The sequence below is a fragment of the Hypomesus transpacificus genome, chromosome 23 (genome assembly GCF_021917145.1).
Source record: "Hypomesus transpacificus isolate Combined female chromosome 23, fHypTra1, whole genome shotgun sequence".
NCBI lineage: Eukaryota > Metazoa > Chordata > Actinopteri > Osmeriformes > Osmeridae > Hypomesus > Hypomesus transpacificus.
The window spans coordinates 2,435,080-2,452,241 of NC_061082.1; the positions used below are offsets into that span (position 1 = coordinate 2,435,080).

The 17,162-nt window shown below is 44.6% G+C and overlaps 1 protein-coding gene across 1 annotated transcript in view; it reads right to left on the reverse strand.

The window, feature by feature from the left end:
- Window positions 1-17,162, reverse strand: part of dnah7 (dynein, axonemal, heavy chain 7) — an 83,572-nt gene that overhangs the window by 1,846 nt on the left and 64,564 nt on the right. Inside the window, exons 51-62 of the mRNA XM_047047282.1 lie at window positions 15,589-15,783; window positions 13,786-13,878; window positions 13,232-13,408; window positions 12,808-12,969; window positions 12,282-12,482; window positions 11,850-12,011; window positions 9,847-10,032; window positions 8,779-8,916; window positions 5,008-5,238; window positions 4,048-4,200; window positions 2,352-2,529; window positions 1,798-1,901 (exon numbers count right to left, since the gene is read on the reverse strand). Of these exons, the coding sequence (XP_046903238.1) occupies window positions 1,798-1,901; window positions 2,352-2,529; window positions 4,048-4,200; window positions 5,008-5,238; window positions 8,779-8,916; window positions 9,847-10,032; window positions 11,850-12,011; window positions 12,282-12,482; window positions 12,808-12,969; window positions 13,232-13,408; window positions 13,786-13,878; window positions 15,589-15,783 (1,980 nt within the window). The remainder of the gene's footprint in view (window positions 1-1,797; window positions 1,902-2,351; window positions 2,530-4,047; window positions 4,201-5,007; window positions 5,239-8,778; window positions 8,917-9,846; window positions 10,033-11,849; window positions 12,012-12,281; window positions 12,483-12,807; window positions 12,970-13,231; window positions 13,409-13,785; window positions 13,879-15,588; window positions 15,784-17,162) is intronic.

Sequence of the window (17,162 nt, forward strand, 5' to 3'; positions counted from 1 at the left end):
CAGAGCGACTTAAAGTAAGTACAGGGACATTCCCCCCGAGGCAAGTAGGGTGAAGTGCCTTGCCCAAGGACACAACGTAATTTTGCGCAGCCAGGAATCGAACTGGCAACCTTCAGATTACTAGCCCGATTCCCTAACCGCTCAGCCACCTGACTCCCATATCAACATGACGTGAATTTCGTGTTAAATAGATTTTCCACCATTTTGTATTTTAAGGAAACATCGCTTTTCCTCATTCAATTATTGTCAAATCTTCCCCAGAATTGGCACACATCATCGTCACATTATTGTCAAATCTTCCCCAGAATTGGCACACATCATCGTCACATTGATTTTCAAAACCGTCCGGTACAGCCAATCAAAATCGGCAGCAAAGACACCAAACAGGAAGTTGAGTCATATCTCAGCCAATCTTTGAGAAATCAACACCAAACTTGGTATGATGACTCGGAACCCTCTTCTGAGGATGTCCAAACAATTTGGTGTCATGTGATCACTTGGCGTGGCCGCAGGAAGCATAAATGTTTCGGACATCAAAATGTGCCGTTAAGCCAGCAAACAGGAAGTTGGGTCGTATCTCAGCAAATCTTTGATGGATTCACACCAAACTTGCTACGTGTACTCGTTACCCTCTTCTGAGGATGTCTAAAATGTTTTTATGGGTCATTTGACTGCTTGGCCACCTCATTGCTGTTTGCAGCTATATTTATAACAACAATTATTACACTTTTTCACTGTTATTACACATTTATAAAAATTCGTTTTAAAGTTGTTTTTACACTATCATTACATTACATTGTTTTATACTTATTACATTGTTAATATGTTGTTGTTATTACGGTGTTATTATGTTGTTATTACATTGTAATTACACTATTATATGTACTTTCTACTTCTTACATTTTCTAACCAGGCTTGTTCAGTTTTAATCTGTATTTGGTGGCATGATCAAAACTATTTCTTGTCATTGCACGCCTTTTTTTTATTTCCTGGCGATCACGTACAACAAACGCAAGCTAGTCTATAAAGCTACCATGGAGCAAGGCAGAAGGCTACAAGAAGAATGGCTAATGTTATGGATGAGACAGAAGAAGTTAGCGATGTCAACATGACTGAGAATAGACATTCCTGATCACCCATGCCCACATATGAGGGAGATGTTTAAAGTTGTCGGCGTCATAAAGGGCAAATGTGCTGTGTGTCTATAGTGTATTTTTGTATTAATGTATTAATATGATGTGTCCAGTTACCATCGTGACTAGGGTTGCCAACTGGCCCTTATATTGGGCCTAATTGATTTGTCTCATATGTGACCTCCTATGTCCCGTTTATTGACTGCTACGCTGATCTTACCACTGACTGATACAACAGCAACAGCAGCAGTGATGAACACCACTTGAGAACGATCACCGACACTTGTCATCTTTCAATCACATCCAAATAAATGTGCAAATTCACAAATTTGTTGACATTATGACAAATGGCTTGAAACTGTATATTCACAAAACTACTGTCAAAGTAGGTGGGCAATTGAAGGTGGGTTATAAGAGGTGGGTAATAGAAGGTGGGTTATGTTATGCAACCAGTGCAGATTAAGACGTTTTCTTCACGTGTTTGGGATCCCTCTGGTCATTCATATTATCACGGGACTTCATTTCAGAATCCATGGCTGGATATTATTTAGCTCAGACGGTGTGTTCATTCTCCTAGAAGGTCTGTATGTGATGTGTGTGATGTGTGGGTGTGTGCGTGCAGGTGTGTGATGTGTGCGTCATGTATGTGTGCGTGATGTGGTACCACAGGCATGGCATCATGCAGCACTTTGGGGTGAGACTCAGCCATGAGCTTGCTGCTCCTGTCCCAGCGGGCTCCGTCCAGGTACAGACCTCGGATGTACACCCCTGAGACGACAAGAGAAACACAAGCACAGACCACACAGGCACACACAACACATTTACCTTTCATAGCTGAAATAGTAGGTATGCAGAAACGTTTCAAACCATCTTTGTTTCTGACATTTGTTGTCATGGGAGGCACACACACACACACAGGGTTGTCAGTGGCAGGCAATATTAGAGGACGTAGGAGTGTGTCCCTCCCGGAGTAAGCAGCATCACGGCAGGCTGATGGCAGCAGTGGGGACTGATGGGAATGTGACTCTAATGTGGATATTAGATTGAGTTTCCTAGAGCCTTACTCTGAGCATGGAGAGGGGCTGATGCTAGGAGGAGGTGGGGGGGGGGGGAGTACTAGGAGGGGGATGGGATGGGCTGATGCTAGGAGGGGGGGGGGGGGGTGCTGGTAGACTATATCTACTATCCCAGCCGGACTATATCTTCTAGCTCTCTCACCATCATCAGGGGGATGGTGGTACTCTTTGTCTTCCAGCACCTGGAAGTCGAAGCCGAGCAGGTCGATGGGGATGGTGTGTTTGCGAGCATAGTTCTGCTGGCCGCCGGTCAGGAAGGCCTGGGTGAAGAAGAAACCAGACATCCAGAAGATGGCTGGCGTTCCCTCGTCATACCAATCCTGGAAAAAAAGAAACATAGAAAAGGTGTTTTTACCAGAATCTGGTATTGGTTTAGCCATTTAAGGATTTCATGGACACGTGAACATTCCTCTTTAGTGGTATGGTTTTGCTTCAGAGTGAATGAGCTTTTAAGAAAAATAGAACTTTTGTCACAATATTCTACTGAAGTTGGAAGTATAGGTGCACTTGAGATTGAAATGGTACTGTGCAAATGAGATTTTTGCTGTCACAAATTCAAGCCAATCACTGTCTAGTAATCTGCAAACAAACCCAGAAGCTCCAGTGCAAAATGGTTGGATTTTATACACATCGGCCTCTCATGCCACATCGGCCTCTCATGTCAACAACCTTGGATGTACCTGCATGTGGCATGTCAGTGAGGAGTGGCAGAGCATTTTTGCGTAAAATAAAAAAATCACTGTTGGGGGACTTTAAATGATCTAACACAGAGAGCTGTATCAGGCCCATCATTCTCCTGCCAGTGAACCAGAGGGGCAGACTGCAGCAGAGCACTAGATAGTGTTAGTATGAGACAGCAATGTTAGACATGTGTGGGAAGCAGCAATAGGAAGGCATTGTTTAGTGCCCGTGGTGTGTGAGGGTGTGAATAGGTCGCTCCATCAGCCGTGTATGTTTGGGACACCCTATGAAGATGCCGCCCGACCTCAGCTCTCACCAGAGCACTGACAGCTAACTGCCTCAACCTTCTTCACCAATTTCACTAAGTGTGTGTGTGAGTGAAAGAGAGAGAGAGAGAGAGAGAGAGAGAGAGAGAGAGAGAGAGAGAGAGAGAGCCTGGTACAGTGTATTCCTGCTAGTCTGACTTTACCAGCCTCACTCAAGAGTGTGTCTGCGTGCCAGACACAGCGGTCAGATGACCAGCTCATGATGTATCACATGATGGTTCTCCCCCTAGCCGGCCAGGGTCTACATGCAGGGTGTCATGTACAGTTGATCCTGTGGTGTACTAAGAACTAGACCGATCAGTCCTCATCTCCACTTGAGTGAACAGTGAACTCCAGCACCAGCACTGAGCACCAGGACACACACACACACACACCGTCCAAAGAGCAGAGAGAGCAGAGAGAAGGAGCTAGTCATTAGCGGAACTAGCAGACTGCAAACTTATACGAGGGTCATTTGAGAAGATGGGGAAAGTACCCTATTTGCTCAATGCGTCTCTTTCAGAGTCCGCTAATGGTGCATATCGAAGAGAACTTGTTCACATTTCTTTGGCTGTCTATGCGAGGGGATTCGTTTAATGAAAAAGTGTTGAAATACTCCTGTGCAGACCTGTCAGAAACTGTAGCTTGGTTCCACCAGTGTAACCCAAGCCTAGTAACACTTGCATTTTTGTGCAATGTTAAAAAGTGTAATGTGAAACAATATGGAAATAAACCATGTCCCGTAGAATCAATATCTATTCATGCTACAAGTTGGCCTTCCACATACATACCATATCTTTAGTATATACCTGTGAAGGTGTGTGTGTATGCTATGGGTTTGGACAGACATACCTGGAGGAATTTAAGCCTGTCCAAGAAGTCATTAATGTAGCTGCCCAGTGGTTTCAGGCTGGGATACGACCTCTTCATCCACATCCCAGGTATACGGCCCTTCAGAATGCTGTTTACCACCTCCTCCAGCTCTGCAGACATCACCACCAGGCCCTACACACACACACACACACACACACGGAAAGACAAAGTCAGGAATACAATACTCTACATTTATTGGGCTGAAGGGGGCTCTGCTGGGGGAGCTGAAAGGGGGCTCTACTGGGGAAGCTGAAGGGGGGCTCTGCTGGGGGAGCTGAAAGGGGGCTCTGCTGGGGGAGCTGAAAGGGGGCTCTGTTGGGGGAGCTGAAAGGGGGCTCTGCTGGGGGAGCTGAAAGGGGGCTCTGCTGGGGGAGCTGAAGGGGGGCTCTGCTGGGGGAGCTGAAAGGGGGCTCTGTTGGGGGAGCTGAAAGGGGGCTCTGCTGGGGGAGCTGAAAGGGGGCTCTGCTGGGGGAGCTGAAGGGGGGCTCTGCTGGGGGAGCTGAATGGGGGCTCTGTTGGGGGAGCTGAAGGGGGGCTCTGCTGGGGGAGCTGAAAGGGCCACTCAACTGTCTAGCTACCACCAGAACACCAACTGTCTAGCTACCACCAGAACAATGTCGGGAGTCAGGTGGCTGAGCGGTTAGGGAATCGGTAATCTGAAGGTCGCTAGTTTGATTCCCAGCCGAGCCTAATGACGTTGTGTCCTTGGGCAAGGCACGTCACCCTACTTGCCTCGGGGTAATGTCCCTGTACTTACTGTAAGTCGCTCTGGATAAGAGCGTCTGCTAAATGACTAAATGTAAATGTAAACACCAACTGTCTAACTACCACCAGAACACCAACTGTCTAGCTACCACCAGAACACCAAAGTGTAAAAAGATTCTAATAGAAGTAATGACAAACTAAAGACTATCTCCAGAGGCCATGTGGCCTGTGTACCTTGATGGCCTTTTGAATGTTGATGCAGGAGTCCCGGATGACTCTCAGCAGGTTGTTGAAGCGGCCCATCTCCTGCACCAGCACAGTGTTCATGCTCTGGCTGTAGCTGGTGGGGAACCTCCGCAGGGACGCCTCAATGTCAAAGTCTGGTGGCAGCTTGCTCAGGACATCTGCTGCCACATCATACACCATGTCGTCTGACGACTTGGCGTCGCCCCCGGAGGAGCGCGACTGGTGGTGTTAGAGGGTAGAGAGAGGGTAGATAGAGGGTACAGAGAGGGTAGAGAGAAGAGAAAGGGTATATAGAGAGGATAGAGGGTAGAGAGAGGGTACAAAAAGAGGATAGAGGGTAGAAAGAGGGTACAGAGAGAGGGTAGAGAGAGGGTACAGAGAGGGTAGAGAGAGGGTACAGAGGGTCGAGAGAGGGTAGAGAGAGGGTACAAAGAGAGGATAGAGGGTAGGGAGAGAAGGTAGAGAGAGGATAGAGGGTCGAGAGAGGGTAGAGAGAGGGTGGGTAGAGAGAGAGGGTAGAGAGAGAGGATTGAGAGAGGATAGAGGGTAGAGAGGGTACAGAGAGAGGGTAGAGGGAGGGTAGTGGGGAGACAGTACATGAGCACATTTACATGTATTAATTTAGCAGACGCTTTTATCCAAAGCGACTTCCAAGAGAGAGCTTTACAAGTGCATAGGTCACTGATAATAAACAACGAGCTCCAAAAACATTGCGGGTAGCCAAAACATGAGCATACATTGTGATAAGCAAATAAGTGCCAATGGGAAGAAACATGAGAGAATGTAGTTGGACAAATTACAAATTAAACAACATGAACCTCAAAAGTGCAAGAGTTTACCTGTAGGAAAGCAAGCAACAATAATATAATTTACAGCGAGTACAAGTAGTTAAATCAGTTACAACTAACCAACAAGTGCAACAAGTCCCTCAACAAGTGTCATTGTGTTCCTTGAGTAAATAAACTAACATTGGATTCAACAAATCTTTATTGAGTGCCGCTGTACTCCCGGAACAAGTGCGTGATACACACAGTGATACCCAGTCAAGTGGACATGTCATTCATTCCTGACTTAAACACAAGTGGAGGCTGGTCATTTCTAGAGATACCCAGAGAACTCGATTGTTGCACAAAGAGTGGTTGCTGACATTGCAAAAACAGGGCTCCAAAGCAATATAAATACAATTTAGTTATCAAAGAAAGATTTAATGATCCACAGTCCTGTCTATACTGTTAATATACCCATTATACCGTCTATACTGTCAACCCATTATAATGTATACTGTCTATGTACACAATACTGTCCACTGGGGCAGCCTCACATCTCTTGACTCTAACAACAGAAAGCTCAAGGTGTCTTCAATTCCTAATGTTAATATTCTGCAACAGTGACAGAAACTCACTTTGATTCACTTTCATCGTCTCTTGACAATTTTTTCAACAAAATTCATCCTGAATATCCCTTTCTTTATTTACTTAATCTTATTCATTTCACAATGAAGTGTCCAACTTTATATTCTGTCTCTACAACTCTACTACCTAAGATACACTCTGTGTAATCTTTTTGACAAATTAACACTTAAAACTTAAGACAAGTTTGAAGCTACAACTCACCTGTCCTCTTCCATAAACACTACCTACTGGTGCATGGCTCCAGACTGAGGCTGTCTTCCCTGCTGTCTTACCTGCTGTCTTACATGCTGCTACTGACCTGCTGCTACTGACCTGCTGCTACTGACCTGCTGCTGTCTTACCTGCTGCTACTGACCTGCTGCTACTGACCTGCTGCTACTGACCTGCTGCTACTGACCTGCTGTCTTACCTGCTGCTACTGACCTGCTGCTATTGACCTGCTGCTACTGACCTGCTTCTGTCTTACCTGCTGCTACTGACCTGCTGCTACTGACCTGCTGCTACTGAACTGCTGTCTTACCTGACCTGCTGCTACTGACCTGCTGCTACTGACCTGCTGCTACTGACCTGCTGTCTTACCTGCTGCTACTGACCTGCTGCTACTGACCTGCTGTCTTACTTGCTGCTACTGACCTGCTGTCTTACCTGCTGCTACTGACCTGCTGCTACTGACCTGCTGCTACTGACCTGCTGTCTTACCTGCTGCTACTGACCTGCTGCTACTGACCTGCTGCTACTGAAATGCTCTCTGTGATGTACTTACTGTTAACTCTCCCTGCAAACACACACGCACAAATAATCAGTAAAAGAAGCTAAAAAATAAGGATACTATCAAAATTCCACTTGTAAGGCTTGAGGCAAATAAACAGATATTAACAATTCCCTCGACTCACATCATTCATCCTAATGTACGATTCCTTCATTTGCAATATTTACCTACTCTTTGCTCTGTCACAAGCCAGTGGTAATGAATAATCATTGGATAATGGCACAGGGTTACAGTAGGAATGACAAATAGCAGTTTAATTCCGTATGAAGCTTCTCTCTGTTTATTGGTCATTTAGACTAATGGTCCCATATTACCTGCTAATAAAGTTCACAGTTGACTGGAGTCATTATTAATCTTTGTGAGAGTAGCGCTAGGAATCAGCACCAGGCTTTGGAGTCCTGTACGAAGCAATGCCCGGGAGGAACATGAAACTGTCTACACTTCTCTACATGAAACTGTCTACACTTCTCTACATGAAACTGTCGATCTGTCTTTCTTCATGCCTAAGGGTATTGCTATGTTCCATCCATGAATACATGTTTTGTTGTTTTCGTATAAGTGTTTCATGTTGGTGTGTGTGGTTGTGTGTATGCAGGTGTGTGCACACTCTTAGCTTTTCAAAAATAAATCACACATAAAACCATGCCCTTGGAAAATGTTCAGTAAAGCCAAAAGTGCTTTAGTCAAATCTTAATCTCTCCCTGCCTTCCCCCTGGACTCCCCCTGGACTCCCCTGGCTGAAGTAACATGCTTCAGTCAGAGGGAGGGTTAGAACCGGAGCGCCCTCATGCAGAGCTACTCCTCGGGAACGAGGGGCTGTAAAGAAGTTAACCTGAGCCACCTGGAGAACATGGCTCTAAGGAGGAGGATCAATGAGTTTCACCAAAGCCAGTGATAGTTTCACTTCATATCAAAGCTTAGTCTAGTAAGACAAACTAGCACATCTATTTCTATAGGCTACAGAAGGGAGTTTATGTTCTTTCATCTTTGAAATAACACTGTACAAACAGAATCAATATTTATGAGTTTTTTCCCCCTTGTCTAATTAATGTTGCATGGTATGGGAAATAATCAAATATTAAAGTTTGGCAAATATATACTATACACAAAACAGGTTGGAAACCTAAGAGATGGACATTTCCCTGGAAATTTGCACTTGAGAGTCGGACTCATTTGAGCATTTGGGACAGTGGGGGTGCCTCGGGTTTATTGTGTATGTCAGGGCCATAGGCAGCCAGGGCCTTTAGGAAGGCTGTTATTCTCACTTAGGAATCTGTTTAACGTGTTGTTCTAAACTACTTGTTGGTTTGTGGTATGACTGATTGTCCATGTACAGCTGGCAAAACGTTACGTAAATATGCCTGCTTCACTAAAATGTCTTTCCATTTTTTGACACACTCAAGAGATCAAAATGTCATAATATGACTGGTGAAACTAAACAACTAATGAAAGTTCTAAACCTCGTGGGAATGAAACACTGGGATACAAGTTGCTAATATAATATGTTGATAATATGTTAATATAAACCTCCACTGTGGCACACCACAGTGGAGGTCGTCCTAGTAGCAGACAGGGTACCTGTGTGAGCAGGATACTGTCGAAGAGGAGCTGCGTCTCTGTTTGGTCCTTGGTGATGTCAGCATTGGCGTTCATTCCAAATATCTCCGGAGACGGGTTGAGAGGAAGGGCCTTGGTGTAATCGATGTAGCTGTTATACTGCAACCAAGACACAAAACACCATGATGTGTTATACTGTGTTATATAAACACCATGGGGGGGCACGTTTTAAAGCAGCACAAAGACATTTAGTAATAAAGCCCTTTTCTGTGACTGCTGACATTTATAATAATGACTATGTAAATCAAAGCTCATGAATAAAACATAGCAAGGTGGGGAAAATGCCAAATAAAATGGTGCATAGATTATACAAGTGCTGGCAAATAAATGAAATGGCATCACTGACAGAGGCCCGCTGTGCCTTGTTATAGAAGTTTCATCCCCTAATGACTTTTTAAAGATATCTCAGAAAGAGCATCAAACTTAAGAAAGTTAAACCTATTGACCTATTTCTACTTTGAAAGGGCACCTGCTGGATTCTGGTTCAGTTAAATCAAGTGACATCCGTGACTTTTTGTGATGTTTGAATCAATGTAGTTCGAACCTTCCAGGAAGTATGTGAAGTACTTGGTTAATATAAGGTTGAGTCTATACAGTTCTCATTCACATTCCATTAAGCTTTAACTGAGGTGTCTCATCATTAACCATGAGACAAGGCATCATGAAGAAAATTATTATGAATCGATCAAGGATATAAGTGAGGTACATTTGTGCTAATGTAATTATGGGAATCAATGTTACATGTTAACATGCGTTCAGGTCTTCATGGCCGGTAGGGCAGCTTTAATCCTTACAGAAAAATGTGAGGAATATAACATTTACGCAAAACACTTATGAAAATCAGAGTTTAAAACAAAGACACTGACCCATGCAACATTTAAAGGCATTCAACCAAAACAACAACCTAATCAAATGACTGAAGACAAACTGAAGAAATTATTTATCTGACAGGTCTAAAACACAATGGAAATATTTAGACTTGGGCCATTATCTAAAACAGATTGTCAAGTTTTAGATCTGGTCTCTTACATCCCCCTCTGCGGGTGCGTAGTAGAGGCCGCTGGGGTCAAACTTGTAGTCGTGGTCCTGGATGATCTTGGGGGTGTAGAAGATGGACAGGATGGTACGCAGGGTGCGTCGGTCCCAGTCGTCCGTCACTCGACCTCCGTAGTTACATTCTCCTGTCATGTAGTGGATGGCGTCAAAGGGCACTTCCTGTGTGAAGGGGAGCCATCAGGAAGTAGTGCATTAAGAACAGACTGACATTTACATCAGAGAAACCACCATTTGAATTTGTTTACGATTGCTAGTAAACACAGCACTCCTGAAATCATATAGACTACTGCAACAACATTGAATGCAGTCTGTCTGTCATTAAATGAATGAACTTTGAGCCTTGGACAAAACACCTTTTTGTCATTCAATAATAGACTCACAATAAATACAATAATATACATTTGAATGTTAATCTGGACTCGAGGACAAAAGAAAGGTTGAAGGGGGGGAAAACCTCTGCCTGTGGCATTTTGTGAAAGAGATTTGTCCTCCAAATGTTGGAGCTGAATCTTGGTTACAAAAGGGAAATGTCAACGCATTCAAAGATGTTCTTGATCAGTTGTTTTGCCCCTTGTTTTGGAGGGAGGAAGACAGGCACAGTGGCTGTCCCCGTGGTTGGAAAATGTCAAGGGGTTTTGAATCTGGATGATGAAAGGGACTCTCGAGTGGAGAGACAGCCCTTGTGAATGTCAAAAAGTGTGTGTGTGTGTTGAAGCTGCCATACAGGGGTTTGTAAGGATGTGTGATTGAGAGAGAGAGAGAGAGAGAGAGAGAGAGAGAGAGAGAGAGAGAGAAAGGGAGAAAGACAGAGAGAGAGAGATAGAAAACAGTGAGATATACAGTATATATATTGTGGCAGACGGCAGGAAGAGGTGAGGGGAGTGGTGATTGAGGGAAGATATCTGGCAGCCCGTTGGATCCACCCCCGAGCCATGTAGGGACTTCCTGCAGAGCGATTCATTGAATGAGTGTTTGCATATAAGAAGGAGCGTGACCAGAAACTGTGTTGTATATGACGGATTATATTCATGGGTTTCAGTCTCGTGACTTTTTTGTTGCGGCCGCCATCTTGGGGACCAATTCAAAGCCTCTCCTTGGGTCTCCTCAGTGAGAATGGATGATGTCGCACACGAAAATAGCACACCTTACCACCGACAAAAGCAACAATATTTTCATACTTTAGGTTTTGATCCTTATTTACTGACAAGTGAACTGCTTACTCCACTAAAGTATAGTAAAAACCTGCCCTTTCCATACACCGGGGAAGCCCTTAAGGCATTTAAAAGCACCGAAGCCTACCGCTACTTCTCATCAGGATGGGTTGATGATCCCAAAATGTATAATTTTGGAGATGAAAATGTTTTTCCTGATCATAGAAAGGGTCAGTGCCAGTCTGTTAATCAAGCGATATTAACATTACACAAATAGCGTTTATATCACTGAACTCATTTGCCATCAGATTATGTTGTAATATCAGTCACATCAGAACACCAAATGAAAAGAAGTTTAGCATACTAACGCCACTCCAACAAGTAACATAACTCAACCATAACTGTAGCCGAGGGTTTATGTGTGTGTAATATATATATGGACAGTGGGACACGTACCCCCCAATATTTAAAGAAGGACAATTAGTCCCCCCAAATATTTGTTCATACTGTAAGAATATGCGGGCAATATCGTTGACTGCTAGTAGCGTAAGTCTTTCTGTCCAGCTCCAAAAATATCAAATCCCGGCCAGTCCATTTCCCAAATCCATTCGACTTGCCTTACACTATACATTAGCGAAACCCATTTCTCCTGAAATCCATGTCATGTTTTCCCTATAGCTTATACACTGTCAATGAGTGAGTTAGCAGCGCAACATCAAGCAGACATTTGAAAAGAGAGAGAGAGAGAGAGAGAGAGAGAGAGAGAGAGAGAGAGAGAGAAAGAGAGAGAGTGAGATGGACACATCTTTACTATACAGTGTGTACCTCATACTGCTCTAAGAACATGTGCAGCTGCTGGACAGAGATGCGGAGATCAGTCTCATTGAACTCGTAGGGGATATTCCATCCAATAGGACCAAACTTCCTCCTCTCTTGGGTCAGGGCGTGGAAGAAGCACAGGCCATACAGCAGTTTCTTAAACACAGCCTGACAGACAACACAGTTTCTTAAACACAGCCTGACAGACAACACAAATTCTTAAATAGTCTGTGACAGCTTTATACCAGCCCACTAACTTATCACACCACGTGTCACCCTAAGCACCACGTTCATATATTTAACATAGCAGGATGCAGTTTGACAGGCACATGAGGTCAAACACTAAGCTTTTATGTATTAAGTTGTGTTCACAACAAAGGTTTTGGTTCCGGTTCCGATGCCTGCATACTATACATGCACACGCGTTCACACACTGACCGGCTTGCTGCTGCTTGAGAAGAACTCTGGGTCTGAGATGGGGTCCATGAGGAAGGAGCGGGCGATGTTGGCGCGAAGGCCCTTGGGCGCCTCATTGGTCATCTTCACCCCGTTCTGCAGCACGGCCACGGGGAAGGAGGCGGCCGGGTAGCTGGTCAACCACAGGCGGAAGTCTGGGTGTGTGGAGTCTGGGTTGAGCTCCTGGGAACACAGAGGAGGCTGTGCTGGAGAAACATTTACTGCTGGGGGTGTTCGGGCTGTCCAGGTTGATCACAGGAGTGTCCCTAAGGACAGGAACTGATCAAGCTATGCATAAGGAACTGATCACACTATGCATCAGGTTCCATTTTGGTTTGTTGGTTTTGTTTTGTAAGAATTCTGAGGGTCTTCTCACACTATTAAAATGTTGACACTTACATTTAAAAGGAATCATTTTTAAGATGATACTGATTACAACATCTGCACTATAAGGGCTTGTGTTGAGGAAGTTGACTGTATCTACAACTGATGAAAACATGAAGCATACCTCGCAGACCCTCTCCAGAGTGGACATCCAGGAGGTGGCCAGGTGGCAGTTCTGCAGCACCACCCAGCTGCCCTCCTTCACTGCGGTCTGGATCATACTCATGGCGATGGGGCCCTGGCCCTGGCCCAGAGACAGAGACGTCAGCCTGCTGCCACTGAAGCCCTGGGGAAGTCAAGGACACACCAAAACCCCCACACACACACCAAACCAACACACACAAGCACATACATACACACCAACCCACCCACACACACCAAACCGCACACACACAGGTTCAAGTATTAACCAAACCGTGATGGGCAAGTACGTTTCACTTTTCATTGTATGCAGCAAAAAAAATAATCAAAGTAATGATGAACTACATTTAAGATGGATGTGCTAAAAGTATATTTAGGTGTGAATTTGAGATGCAGTAGCTCAGCACCTGCTCGTCCCCAAACTTGAGCAGGGCGGCCATGGGGTCTGAGCCGGGGGAGAGGATGAAGATGAGAGGGGCGCAGCAGTGGCTGTCCCCAAACGCCTGGCCCAGGTTGAAGGGCGGAGCCTCGATGAAGGGACGGCCAAGGCTGCCCGCCACAAACTCCTGGACCATGGGGACGATCTTGGGACAGAGGGGAGGATAATGATGGGTGACCAGCAGGACAACCCTAACACTTAACCTAGCACTTTAGGATAGTTATTTCATTATCCACCATTGGAGCACTTTCCATCATTTATTTTAATCATTTATTAAATGTTTTTTTTTTTTTTTTCTAGAAATATGTCCTTTTACTTTTTCATATAAATATACATATGGATATTTGTTCAATTGTGATCATCCTGCACTTACGGTTGTCTCCCCCCATGCCTTTAATGTATTGGGAACATCCCACCCTATTAATTTAATTGGTCGGAACATCCCACCTTATCAATTTGATTTTTTCCCTGCCCTCCCCAATGACCTGCCCACTGTCACCACTGCCTGACTTTTTCCTCTACCTTGTCTGGTCTGAGACAGCGGATCACCAACATCTTCTGGAACTGTCCAAGGTTGGTCTGCCACTCATCTGGGAAAGGGCTGTGGTGTGGGGTCTGCAGGATACACAATGTTCAAATATAGTAGCTCAGGTTAGGAGTTACACTATTTTTTGTAGGTTATATTATTTATTAGAGGTTTAGATAAAACACTAGGGATTGTCAAGAGGAGCAGGGCCACAGGATTCCAGTGTACCTGTACTTGTTACAAAATACCCTAGAAACTTGAAACAGACCTCCTTTTCACTTTCCCCTCTTTAACAATCATGCACATCAACCTCAACTGGGAACGGATTTCATTGTTGTTCCTAAATATTTTTTTTCCAGCCTCTTCCACATCTCATCTCATGAGATGCACACCTCCTTTTCTCTGGCTCATGTAATACACATCAACCCCAGTAAGACTCCTCAACCATCTGTACCCGCTGGGAAGCACAAGCGGAGCCCCAGTAACATCCCTGTTGACGCATCCGCCTCGGGCCCTTTCACGTTCAAACAACGGGAGACTCCATCTACCAACGGCTATACGGATGACTAAATTCCTGCCTTCCTTTAATATCCTCCTTAACGAAGGAAACTTGGCATGCGTTTCCATTCATCAGCGCGCAAGCGGTCTGCGGGGGACTGGCTGGCGGCGGGGTGTAATCAGGTTATCCTGGGAGATAATGGAGGCGCCCTGGCATCACATCCGTTTTTAGGAGGAGGGGGGGGGGGTATTTCTTTATTGACCTGTAGTGAGATAAAGCAATGTAATTAAGCGATAAGAGAGCCAATCTGTGATGCGCCGAGGGAGGGAGAGGAAGGGGGAGAGAGAGGAGAGAGAAGGAAGAGAGGATGGGTTAGGGACAGACGCATGATGGTATGCTTGTTTCTTGGGGAACTGTGGAGGGGGAAAGTGAGGGATAATCCAGGAAAAATGAATAATTCCCGTAGGAAAATATAGATATATATTACTGATCTCCAGTCAGCAACATAACACACAAAGTTCAGAAAAATTAAGGAAAACATAATGCTGTACCTCTTCGAAAATATTTTGGTAAATCAAAGCTAAACGTAGGCTAAAAACATGTGCGTTGCACTTTCTTAACTAAAGGTAGCTAGGTATCGTTTTGGAGAAAAAAAACTTGGGCTGTGGGGACCGTCGGAAATATCTCGAACTCGTGTATCTAAAGGTTCAATCGTTAAAGAAAAAGAAACACTGTCTGAACATTTATGATCCAGTCAGTAGCCTAAGAGAAACAGTATGGCATTGACAGCCATAGTGATCCTACTGTATGTGTGACTGAGGGGCATCATATCTTTCGTGATGAACGCTGTTACTGCTTGAGTAATTTCGTACATGAATAAGAAGTTAGGCTTTGAAACATTTCGATCAGTGATCCTGTTGGGTTTTATTTGGCTTATTTGACACACTGGTGTTCAGCATTTTAGCTGTGCATCGTACATGGCTTTGTGATGTTTTTTTAGGGCCGAATTAGGTTGGTGGTGTTGCCCCGTGAGGTAGCAACCTTAGCCAGGCAGGTTTTGCACAATAGTTGATACTATTGAGTGTCTGTAGTGTCAGGTTCTGTCGAGCCTGAGGCCATCGTACAGGTCAAGGTAAAGTGTAACGTGCAAAGTTGATCCTTCGTCTGCAAACTGCGTTACTCTCGCGTGTCAAGTGGCCAAAGTCAATCGCAGCCTTTGCGATCACAAAATCTTGTTTTGTCACATCGCGATATTATCGCAAATGCAATTAATCGTTCAGCCCTACACTCAACCACCCACCGGACTATCGTACACCTCTTTCCACTTGTATTTGAGGCGAGCCATGTCCTTGCGCAGGTTCTTGAAGGCCTCCATCTGGCTGAGACGACACATCTCATCCCAGGCCTTCTTGGGCAGCCAGGTGCAGGGGTTGGAGTGGGGGTTGTCCAGGCCCACCCCCCCGGTCAACAGGAAACGCCACTGGCTCTTGTCTACCTGAGGGAGGGGGGACATGCTTTATCTGGTCATCAACAGCCACTTTGTCTGTACTGTGTGAGGATTTACAGGTGAGGCAAACTTCAATATGAATATAGTTTCTGAACTACTAACTATGGGAGGGAAGGGGTACAGTAGTGTGTGTAGTAGTAGTACTGTAAAGCCAGTAGTGTGTGTCAGGGTTCTTGCAGGTTTCAGCAAGTCACATTTAAGACCTTTTTAAGACATTTTAAAGGTCACATTACATGAAAACTTCACTTTACGAGGTTATTTAACATAAATATGAGTTCCCCTAGGCTGCCTTTGGTCCCCCAGTGGCTAGAAATTTCGATAGGTGTAAACCAAGCCCTGGGTATTCTTCTCCGCCTTTGAGAAAATGAAAGCTCAAACGATCGGTTTGAAAATCTACTCCTTGTGACGTCACAAGGAGGAAGGTTACCTCCCCTCTCTATGCTTTGCCCGCCCATAAGAAACTGAGCTATGACCGTGCAAGTGTTTTTATCCTTGAGAGACATCATGGCTTGCCAACGAACAAAGCATTACATTTGCTCAGTTTGGATGTACAAAGGAAAACAAAAGTATTTTTACAGTTCCTTCATCCGAGCCTCTGAAGACCCAGTGTATTTTCTCTGGAAATGGGCCGACACAACTTCCCAAAGTTTAGTATGTCTGCACCAAACATTTCAGCCACAACTGTTTCCTTAACTTGAGCTAATACAAAGCTGGCCTTGCTGAAATACAATTCTGGATCAGTACTAACTGTCCTTGGTCCAGCTACAAACCTTGGACAAGTAAGTTAACTAAAGCTATATCATTTAGTTGCTTTACTGTATATGGTTACCGAGCTTGCTACCCTTAGAATGTGGCTGTAACATTAGCTCTGCAGCTAACAGCTGATTTACTGTCGGTAATGTAAAGGTAGATAGCATCAAGTATGTGTGTGAATACACATGCTGTAACACGAGTGTTGTACACTTCTTTGTTATTTGGATAACCATTCTTCTGTTGTTATGGTGCGCGCAATATCTGCCTTTCCCCCTCATTAAATTATTATGAGTGTGCACCTCTGCAAACCAGGGTGATCAGATGAGAATTGGGAAAATTCGAGGCATCTTACAGCAACGGTGCTACGAGACATTGTAAACATTAGCGCATGGTGCCGCCTCTCTCCTCCTCATTAGCATTTAAAGCTACAGACACAGCGCGTCTTGAGAAAAGCTAATTGTGGGACTGCTCGTAGTGGCTGTAATTATTACACCAAGGCTGAATTTCGGGAAAGAGACTTCAGTTACAGTATTAGGGGACCACTAAGGCCTATATAAAAGCATCCAAAAACAGCATATCGTGTGACCTTTAAGACCATAAAGATTTAAATTTAA